Source organism: Strix aluco, chromosome Z, assembly GCF_031877795.1.
Source record: "Strix aluco isolate bStrAlu1 chromosome Z, bStrAlu1.hap1, whole genome shotgun sequence".
NCBI lineage: Eukaryota > Metazoa > Chordata > Aves > Strigiformes > Strigidae > Strix > Strix aluco.
Window position 1 is genome coordinate 20,377,285 of NC_133971.1, and position 11,162 is coordinate 20,388,446.

At 41.2% G+C, this 11,162-nt stretch overlaps 1 protein-coding gene across 7 annotated transcripts in view; it reads left to right on the forward strand.

Moving 5' to 3' along the window:
• The window catches only part of MOB3B (MOB kinase activator 3B), a 103,546-nt gene extending 92,384 nt beyond the window's left edge, over positions 1 to 11,162 (forward strand). For 2 of the 7 annotated variants that reach the window (XR_012621577.1, XM_074812190.1), the window contains one exon: positions 4,097 to 8,718. Coding sequence is in view for 2 of the 7 variants with exons in the window: in XM_074812190.1 (XP_074668291.1) it covers positions 4,097 to 4,126 (30 nt within the window). In the remaining 5 variants the exon portion in view is untranslated. Of the gene's footprint in view, positions 1 to 4,096; positions 8,719 to 8,974 lie in introns of those variants that run through there. The other 5 variants (XR_012621579.1, XR_012621578.1, XR_012621581.1 and 2 more) reach the window with 5 other exon arrangements.

The window sequence follows — 11,162 nt, forward strand, 5'->3', positions numbered from 1 at the left end:
TCTGGTGATTTTATGCCTTATGTTTTGCCAACTCCATATTTGACTCATGCAAGCATTGAAACACCATTTTCTCAGAAGAACGATTTTTTACTGGGGAAGTCATTCTTGTAACCCATTCAGATTTGATCAGCACTTCCCCATAGGTAGGTTTGTCCCATTAAAAAGAGATTTCTTCAGCTACTTATGCATACTCTAAGATGTCAGATCTTTTCCATTCTTTCCCTGCTTTATTTAAAGACAAACTAAGGAGCAGAAATTTAAATAGTTAGGTATAGATTTATGTGCTAAATGTATCTGACATGCATGTTAGAGCAGTAGGGAGGGGAGAGGACCAGACAACCATCAGAGATAAAGATTGATTACACTTTTAAGACTGTGTTGCTTTTTTCCCTTCTTTTGGGAAATCATGTTGGTATTTCCTGAAAAATATTGAGGAATGCATCCTTCTGTGAAATCGTGAATACTAGTGAAACAGACAGATTGCTGGTGCTTACTAAGTGGCTTGTTAGCATTAACTCCAGCAAGTAAGGAAGCACTTTAAGGACTTGAAAAAGAATAGCAATTGTTTCTCTTTAAGTTACTTAGAAGTTAGTTCTGTGTTAAGTTCTCCTCAGTGGCTGGTCTGTGGGCATATTCAACACACAGATAGGGTCCAGATTTTATTTTCTCTTTGTATTTTGGCTTTGAAAAACAGCATTTATTTCTGCTTTCATTTTTTTATTTAATTGTGTAATCCAAAATTGAGAGCAGGAAAAAGTCTGAATGCAGCTATACAGGATAATGCTCTGGAATTTCTTGTAATTTGTTTACAAGAGGAAGCACATCTGGTATAAAAAGTTCTGGTATGGAGAGTTTCTGTTAAAGATGTTTTGGGTGTTTAGTCATCACAGACTTTAAAACAGAAGTTTTAAATATCTTTAAAAACGTTTGTGTATGCCTGTCTGTGTCTCTATGTCTGATTTCCTAACTTGTCTGTCTAACCTGTATACTTCATTTAATATCCAGCTGGAGCTGAGTATCATAGTACCTTAAGCCAAAGAGTCAGCATTTCCAGTCTTCCTGCCTTCTCAGAAGAGTCAGTCAACAGCTAATTGTCATTTCCCATGTTTGGGAAGTACCCTTACATGCTTTTAACTGATAATTATTAGTCAAGAACATACCTCTACACCTTTCCCAAATTAAAATGAACAGTAGAGTTTCAGAGAAGCATAAAATGAGGAAGACTCAGGAAACGCTGAAGTAGACTCAGCTCTGAGTTTGTGTTAAAGGCAGTGCTCGCATAATTGCTGGGCACCACCAGAGTAACTAGGGAGCCAGCTCTCTGATGAGGTTTGGGGGGGACTTCTTTGCTGAGCTAAGTGGAGTGGGACTGTGTGCTAAGTTCCCTGAAGCCCATCAGAACCAGTGAGAGATTTTCCAGCAGGCTCTGTGAAGAGTGGGTGATTAATTTTTAAAGGTAAGTATCTCTGAGAGAGTATTTGGCAAGTAGGAGTGGTTTGCTCTGTGAAAGGCTCAGCAGTAAGCTCTGCAGCACACAGCATGCGCCGTGCTGCTGTCTGGCCGAGGTCAGATGCTGTGGTATGACCCTTCCTCTCATTCTCTCCAGCATTTTGAGTGAAGCTAACTTTTTCTTTGCCAGCTTCAGAATTGTATCAGTCTCTCTGAGAAACCGTTTCCTGTTTGTTTTTCTTCTCTATTGTAAATTCATCTAAGAAAAAAACAACTAGGAGTAGGTCAGTCTCACAAATTATGTACCAAATCAGTGTTACAAAGATCATGTTGGTTTTTGGTTTTTTTAAAAAACACATCTAGTTCATTGTCATTGGTAGAAATCAGTAAAAGCTTAGGCATGTACATACAGGAGTGCAGTGTGACCATACACCTGTACTTCTGTGTCCTTCATTTACTGCTAACAATATAGGTCAATACAGAAAAGTCTCTGTGCATCGAAGATTATGATGTTTTGTAAGTTTTAACATTTTTCTGACTTTACATCTTTGATGAGCATTTCCAAAACCAAAGCCAAGCAGATGTTGGAACAGAAGGCCTGTTAAGTAGAAGCAGGGAGAAAACTGCAGAGCTGTTTGCAGCAACACTTTCCTGACAGAGTGGGGAGAAGAGGATTTAGGGGGAACAGTAGATGTAAGGGACTGTGAATATAATTGTATAACCAAACAAAAATCCAGAAATTAAGGGAGGTAGAGACTTGGGAAGAATTTTTATTACTATTAAAAAAAAATCTGCCTCTACGGAAAAGTTAGGAATGGCATAGTCAGTTCATGCTGCACGACTCTTGAGCAGTGAAACGCTCACAGCTGCACATACCTGAAACTCATGTGGCAAACTGGTTTAAAGCCCTCTAGTTTACATCTCTTGCATAGATTATCTAGACTCCTACTCTTTACTTTGCCTGGATACGCTTATCCAAGTCTAAACTCTTGCCTCTGACACTGTTTTTGTCTTTAATGTAAAAATGGAGACGCATTCTGCGTGTTGAATGTGTTGCTTAAGTTGTTTTATTATTCTATCAGGAGGCAGTTTGCCTCCCACTGCTCCTGAAGGAGGGTGGCCAAGATTACAATGACTCTGATACTGTCCACATTACCCTCTTTACTACTTTTCTAACAGGATAAGATGCTACTGTCTGACTGCAAACAGCTGTTCAGCAGCAGCTGCAGAAAGAAGTGATGATGTTCTACCTCACAGACCTATCAGCTGTAGTTATTGGTAGTACAGTGTGGACATGGAGACACTGAGTATGTGTAAATTTAGGGGTCTGCAAAATGCTGCCTCGAGAAACATTAGCACCTAATTAATCTTCAGATAAGGGAAATAAAAGAATAATGTAAAATCCCTGAAGAAAACACAAGACTTTGGCAACAATATGTTTTAGCTCCTTTCCACTTGCAGCAGATTTTGATGAAGAAGGTGCTGAGCAGTCTCCACAAGGCATGTGCCTCCTTGGCCCCTAGCAAAAAGCCTGGCACCACAAGCCTGGCAGCACCCTGCCGAGGCAGCTGGAAGTGCTGACCGCTGGGGAGCAGCCAGGGCAGTACCTGGCATCCTGGGCTGGGAAAACCACCTTTAGAAACGATGTCAGGCCAGGTCAGTGAAACTTCTGCATAAGATTCTAGGTGAAGAAATGATCTGTTAAGCAAGAAGAGTAAGATACAGTTACAAGACTGTCAGGAAGCCATTAGGTATTAGGTACATTAGGTATTAATGATACCTTTACATTAGGTATTAATGATCTTATAACAAATTATTCAAGCAAGCTAAGAAGATTTTCGGAGACTTCTGATAACTTGGTAAACCTAAATAGATTTTCCAAGTGAAATGGTATACGGTCTGGAGACGCTGTGAAAGAGGGCCTAAAGGGTATGGTGACCTTCAGATGTGGCAGCCCTTCAGCCTTGGCACACATTTATGCTGTGTATGTAGATGGCTGGTGGACAGACCATCTGATACATCTTTCCAGAAAATCTGCTGACGAATATGAAGAGTGAAAGAAGAGAACGGATCAGCCAGTTACCAGAGAGTTTGTATCAGAGTGCCTGTAAATCAGATCAAATAAAAACCTATATGGATCCAAAACTCCATTTCTTAATGGAGTCTGTGAATGCTCCAAGACCCCATCCTAGAGACAAATACCACAGCTCTGGTCAAGTCTTAAAGATTTGTGTCCACATGCCCTTTGTGTCCATTTGTAGGCAGAAATAACAAGGCAAAGAACGTATCTCCATGTTTCTTATTGGCTGCAGGTTCAATGACAGCGATTGGAATCCTTTTTCTTACATTAAATTAAAAGGTTTCTTGCTTTTGCGGGTGATTTATTTCTTTTTTGTGGGATGCAGCACCATTTACCTGACATGGCTAGAGAATTAGTAGGGTATTAAAGCTGTCAAATGACAAAATGCTGCATGCTATTTGCCAGTTATGTTCATTGGCCTTGAAAGTGATGGAGAAGAGCAGAACCGTGGTGGCATATAAAACCACATAAATTTGCAGAGATACAGAAATGTTAACTGGGAAGAGGTGTGTGCACACTTTACAACAAATGCCATTTGCTTTTTAATCTCTCTTCCTTGTTTTGCAGAAAGAGATGACAACCAGGATGTGTCACTAAAAAGCTACCCACTGAAGAAAAGCAAAGTCCAATTTCCTTCTAACTGCAGAGTTCAAGAATGCGACAGCCCTCATGGGCTGAGCCTGTTAATCCATGAAAGCAGGAAAGTTGGGAACCACAGTTACTTTCACAAATTCTTCCCACCACTGTCAGTGTTGTTAACCCTGAATATGCTGCTAGGAACCTCGTCTGAGCAACATGAATTATTGAAAGAAGAATCAATTTCATCTTAGTTCTAGCTCCTTATTAGGGATAAGAACCGCTTCAGCCATGAATGATGAGAGACTGTGCTCCTGCTGCTAAAGCTTTACTGAAATTCAGGTCCCTGGGCTGACCTCCAGATTTTTGTTTTGAAACAAAACTGTATTGTTAGCTGCAATGTTGTTTTCTTTTTCTTTTGTTTCTTGGTATGTGCTTTGTTTCCTAAGTGCAGCAGAATATTAAGACGATCTGGAATCGCAGAAGACTTTTAGCCTTTAACGCCCCCCACCCCTCACCAGGCCACCCAAGGGTGGGCCATGATTCCCAAATGCCAGCGAGCCTTGTGTTTCCAAGAGCACAGCCCTGTCCTTCAGCTGATCAGGCAGTTTGTGCTTCATTGTGACTCATAATTGGGTGACAAGGCGACAGTTTCTGATCTCAATTACATGAGCAGGAATACAGATACGGCTCTGCAGTGTTGAAATCTTTTCTTTGAATTCGTACCAGACACCAATTCGTGACTGACAGCAAATCTGCTCAGTATCTCTACATTACATAAAAAAGCAGCTATAGTCAGCATTTTCCTGAAGTACCCTACGAAGTACACCAATCTGTCATATAATTTGTTATCCTCCCGTCCTCCTCCAAAAAGGATCCCTCTCATTCACCTTAAAGTTTCATCTCTTCAGGGAAAAAGAAATTTAATTTTAGTAACTGGGAGGGAGATGCAGTAAAAATTAGTAGTATAAAGGTTAGAGTAGGAGGGACTGAGTGAAGGTCTCTATTGCATCTAAACAGTGTCCAGCAGCGTGGTTTGCTTTCCGCACTGGACTAACACAAAATTTTTTTCCAGTACTCAGTCCAACTTAACTAACCCATATATGGGAAGCCTGGAAGAATCCCTTGCAGTAAATCAAGTCTTCTATGCCAAATATGCCCTTATAAGAGGCTTTCTTCTACAAAAAAAAAATAAAGCAATACTTAACATAGAGATCACAAGAGAGATACAGCTGAATAAATGGGAATCAAGTGGAACACACCTATATATTCTGTGCCTTCTAATGAATTTTGCACACTTGTGTTATTGTGAAAGATTACTCCTTCCTGAGTAAGTGCTGAACCCTGTAGCTGCCTCTCCTCAAGGTATCAGAAGCAAATCTTGTAGCATCCAGTGATTGGAACATTTGAAATAGAGGAGTAGCAGACACTAAAGAATAACAGCAAACCTTTTCTAGCTCATATTGTGGTACGTTCTGATTTGCTTGCCTGCTTGCTTAAAATAGGCCTTGTAAATGTTAGTGATCAGTCCTTGCTGGGACAAAGGGTTTTGTCTGTGAACATTCAGTGTAGCTATGGTGGAGACTTTCCTGCATCTTTAGAATTATGCAAGCAGCATTATCCTTTGATTTCAAGGGGATGGACTGAAGTGTTCCTACCTCCTTCGGTGGTCTTTGCAATCAGGTAAATTCCTTGGGGATTGGAATGCACACACAGATAATTTCTGGCCTGTTGGAACTTTTGCAGGTTATAACTAGCTTGTGGAATTCATTGCCACAGCTACTGCTGATCTTAGTTGCCTCATTTTAGAGAAGATGAGATACGTTACATCTTTGGAAGAAGATACATGGTACGGGATGACAACTGCCTGATATTACAAAATCAGTTGCATACGAAATGGTTTCTTGTACTCCTCCGAAGTGCCTGGGCTGTTGTACTGTTGGAGATAGAGCTGTAGCCAATACAGTGCTCTTGAATTTCACTGTGGTCAGTTGCTACCAGGTGTTCTTATGGCTGGGCAGTAGTGCAGTGCTGTATTTTAAAGATTGACATGAAGATGCAAATGTGTGGAATTCTGTGCATAAAGATTGAAGTCACTACATAAATTGAAAAACATGGTATTTTATGCATAAAATAATTTATTCTTCATTTTATTATGCTACTTACCATATGTTGTTTTGAGTCTGTTCACTGTAGGTCAGTCTGAAGATGAAGCAGAATTTGTTCCCAGTTACTTTGAATTATTTCTGAATAATCTTTTTGTGAATGCATTAATTTTGTAAATTCATTAATTTTGTGAATGTAAAACTTACCTGTTGAGAATATTTTCCTTTTTCTAAAACTGTTTTTCATAAAATCTCGTGTTTCCTTTTCTAATACAGCACGCTGTATGAGGCAAAGGAGGGAAATGCAGAGTTGAACCCTAGAGGATTTGTGTTTGACCTGGTAAAAATTCCTGCAATGGGAAAAGCCCATTACAACCCAGGAGCTGAACCAGCCACAAAGAAGTGGAAAATTTACTTGTTTTGGTTGCTTACTCTGCTGGGAAGAACATGGAGTTTGCTAGGTGATGAAATAAGCTTCCTGCAAATGGCAGGGTTTGGCCTTCGGCTGAATATCTCCCAACAGCTACTCTTGCTTCCACTGCAGAGATATTCAGCCACAGCCTGGCCATCTCATGCCACAGGCCATTTCTCATTTTCCTGTGCCTGTCCCTATAAGGACAATGTCTGGAATATGGCATCACTTACAGAAATATCATATTACCCCTTCCCATAGAGGAGAGAGGGGCAGCATCCTCTTGGATCTCATGCTCAAGGATTCCAGCTTCATCAGTAATTTACTGGAGGCCACATCTGGTCAGAATTGTGTTTTCATTGTTAATTGCAGGTCCTGATTTATGTGATTCCTCAGGATACGTAACGAGAACTGAGTTTAAACATGATTGTATGCAGAGGCACCCATTTCACCTACTGAGAAGAACTTTCTACCTGATCTTACCAATTATGTATGTTCCTAATCATTCCAGCATTTCATATGGTTTTGGGATTTGCAGGGGGAAGGGATTGTTGTTTAGGTTTGTTGTTTGGGGTTTTTTTAATAATCTTTCTAGTGTTTCAATCAGGTCTTGTTTTTCTTGCCTAAAAAACAATTTTTTTTTTTAGTCTGGTGCTTATCTTAAGAGATGCTGTTAGTGTTAAGCTTTAAGGCACTGTAAGAGGGATCACTTTAGCTGACTGAGACCACAGTCAGCTTTATTTCAGAGTGTGATCCTGTGATACCAAAATTGCCTTCAGTGATTAAAGATGTAATAGCTTTCATTGATTGTCTCTGCAATAAGGGATTTTGTAATGAACTTCTACTTTGTGTGAACTAGACTAGTGTCACTATAGTGATAAATGTAACATGAAACAAATGTTAACGTAAGCTCCCTTAGCTTTTATGAAGGATGGAGTCCCATAGTCTATCAAAGGGTTTTTTTACTGATACACAGCAGTGAAATTGATGATTTTCATCAGATTTGGGAGAAGTTGGGTGCTTATGAAAACCTGAGTTTTTTCCAAGAACTCAATCTCTAAGCAGCAGAACTTATACCAGACAAGGTATTTGATTCTCCCAACCAATGGATTCATTAAGAACAAGGCAGGGAAGGAGGAGAACAATTAATGTGTAACTCTGTGGGGACCTACCGACAACTATTCAAGACATGCAGAAACCTAAGGGTTGACCCAGTGATCAAGTGCAGAAAAATTCCTGGGGCTCTGTGGAAAGGACACAGAGAACGGTATGAACCACTATTACCAATTTTCTTTTAATAATAGACTAAAAAGGTCTTTTAGCACCTTTGTAGTTCGAGTTGAATAAATTACACATTCTGGAGCCCTCTCACAAAAAGCCATTCCTTCCTTTAGCTTTTTACCTTTTCTGCATGTTCTTCAGGTTTCCCAGATTTTCCAAGAGTGAGGTCTCAGAGCTGGCCTTCCGCCTTTTAATCTTTTTGCTTCGCTAAGGACAATGTTGTTACAAGAAGTAGCTTTCTCACTTCTCTCTCTGCCTCCAGAACGGATATCTTTCACCTGTGCCCTCTGAGGAGAGGCCTCCAAGGGTTGGTTTTGCATTATATCTTCAGAACAGCAGAAGCAAGAAAGCAGGAGGTACCTGCAAGTACTGCAAAACAGTATGCACTATGTATAAAATGCTGGCTATTGTATAACATGCTTTAAGTGCTTTAGAAAGGGGATAACACTGGGGGACCCAGTATAGACAAGTGGTCAGTGTTTAGACATTTTTTCCTATATATTGGAAGAAATTAAAGCCATTTCTAATAATTATGGAGACTGTTCCAAGGGCAAAACAAGCCAAATCAGGAATAAGAACTTGGTAGTGGTATACATTTAAATCTAAAATGATCAAACTTAATTTTTCATGTATTTCATGCTAAATAGAGGGGCAATTTTTTCAGGGTCTGGCCAAATAAGTTACAGCTATTAAAGTAGTTGTTTCTTTTCTGTTTTGATAAGTTTTCCTGTTTTAAAGATAGATATAATATAATATAATAAAGAGTTATAATAATATTCTTCCAGGGAAAAAAATAAATTACTTGTCCAGTCTAATACATGTGTGTGTGTGTGTATGTGCATGTGCGCATATATATATACATATATATGTATGTTTGGGTGGGGATATGGATGTGGAAGTATCAGTGTGTGCATATGTACACTCACTGCTCTTCTCCACAGAACACATTATTTTGGTAATTTTTAAGGGGGATGCATCTTTCTAAGAATAAGTGGTTGATTCTTTTTCCACCTCCATGCATCAGCACTGTTTGGTATGTTAATTTTTTTTTTTTTTTTAATGATGTCTTAGGCTCTTTCAGTTCTGTTACTAAATGGTGGTTCAACTGTATGGGAAGAGAGACCAACACTAACTGTTGCCATTAAAAGAGAAGGAAAGATCACTTTTCAAATCAGTCCTAGTGGATGAAGCAATGAAATCCAAGTATGATTGAAAGAAGCATAACCTTGCAGAAATGTAGTGAAGTTGTTTGGGATCTAACTCTTCTGCAAGAAAAATGCAAGTGGTTTTCATACCACGGGGAGGATTTTCCTGGTAGGCTCACAGGACTTAGAGGTGAGTGGGATCCATCACTGCCAATGCACCAACTTCCTCACAGCCTGCGTGGAACCCATGTGACACCAAGAAAAATCGACCAAACATCATGCTAATGAAAACTGACCAGTCTCTCACTGACACCAGTGGGATCAGACTAGCCATTCAAGACACCTTTCTTTAGCTAAGCTGGTCTGCTAGTTCTTGCCTCTCAGTTCTTCCAGTTTGGGTAACTCATGGGTTTCATCATGTTCAGCTGGTTCCTGATGGGGCACTTCAAGACAGGAGGGACATGTAAGTAGCACCAAGCCAGTTCAGGGCAAAGTTTCATCTCCTAAAAACAGAACAAGAAGAGACTTGGTTAGAATTTGGCTGCCACAGAAGGAAATGGATGGCAGAAACTATCTCCAGCATATGGACTTACAGCTCATTGGACCGTTCTCTTTGTCTCTTGGCCTGATTCCTAAAACATGTATAACCATATATACATACACACGATTATATATAAAACTACTGTATACTGAATACGAGTCAGTTATGGAGCTTGAGGGAAGCAGGAGCATAGGGGTTAAGAATGACTGCTGGCTACGTAGAGACAGCGCCCAGGAGAAGAAGAGCTGATGCTGGACTTGGAGTGTCTCTCTTTGATGGTGGGGAGGAGCTGAAGATTAGAGATGCTGGAACTAAAGGAGCAACTGGAAAACAGCTGCTGAGGGAAGCTGAGGAATTTGGCAGAGAGGTAAGAAGCCCAATGGCAAGGGTAGCAGGAGGGTTCTCAGGGTAACATGTACGTATCAATACCCCAGAGGGCTATGCCACCATTCACAGGGCCCTCAGTACGTTGGGAAAAAAGGCCAACAGGAGCCTCATGAAGTTTAATAAAGGGAAATGCAAAGTCCTCCACTTGGGGAGGAACAGCCCCAGGCATCAGTATATTCAGGGGGGCACCCAGCTGGAAGGCGGCTTGGCAATCTGCCCTCATGGCAAACAAGGCCAACAGCCTCTCCTGGGCTGCATTAGGAGAAATGTTACCAGCAGGGCAGGGGCTGATCCTTCTGTGCTCAGCCCTGGTGAGACACACCTGGAGCGCTAGGTCCCCATCCTGGGCTCACCAGTGCAAGAGACAGTACAGGCTGGAGCAAGCACAGAAAAGGGCCACGACAATGGTGAATGGACTGGAGCATCTCTCACACAAGGACAGGCTGGAAGAGATGGGCCAACATGTTTAGCCTGGAGAAGGCCCGTGGGGGATGTTGTCCATATGTATAGAAATTTGATGACATGAGTGAAGAAGACAGACTCTTCTCAGTGGTATCCAATGACAGAAGCAATGGACACAAACTGAAGTACAGGAAACTCTTATTAAATGTAAGGAAAACCTTTTTCTCTGTGAGGGTGGTCAAACACTGGAGCAGGTTGCCCAGAGAGGTTGTGGGGTCTCTGTGTTTAGAGATATGAAAAAACCTAACTGGGTGCAACCCTGAGCAACCTGTTCAAAGCGACCCTGCTCTGAGTATGGGGTTGGGCTAGCAACCTGCAGCGGTAATAAGGCTCTTTAGTCTGCCGTTGTTGGTTTCCCTGTCTAGGCCAGAAGAGACCTATGATGTCAGGGGAAAGAGCTGCAGTCAACTCTTCCCTCTCCAGCTTTGCTGCATGCCTCCCTCTTTTTCCCTAGCCTGCCTCCATCAAGCAATGAAAGCTGAAGAAGGCACCTTGTGGGTCAGCCAAGGAGCAAAGCAGCAGAGGAGTGTTGCATCCCACACACCCTTGCTACACTGGAGACATTGTCTCAGCTGTGTCATTGCCACTGGCCCTGGGATGATGATTGCCTGCTGCTGCACAGTACGATGGCAAAGCAGAATTCAGCTTCCCTTTTCTATTCCATACTGCTCCTCACAGTCCTCAGAATCAGCATAAATAAAAGTGAGGCAAATCCAGCGAGCAA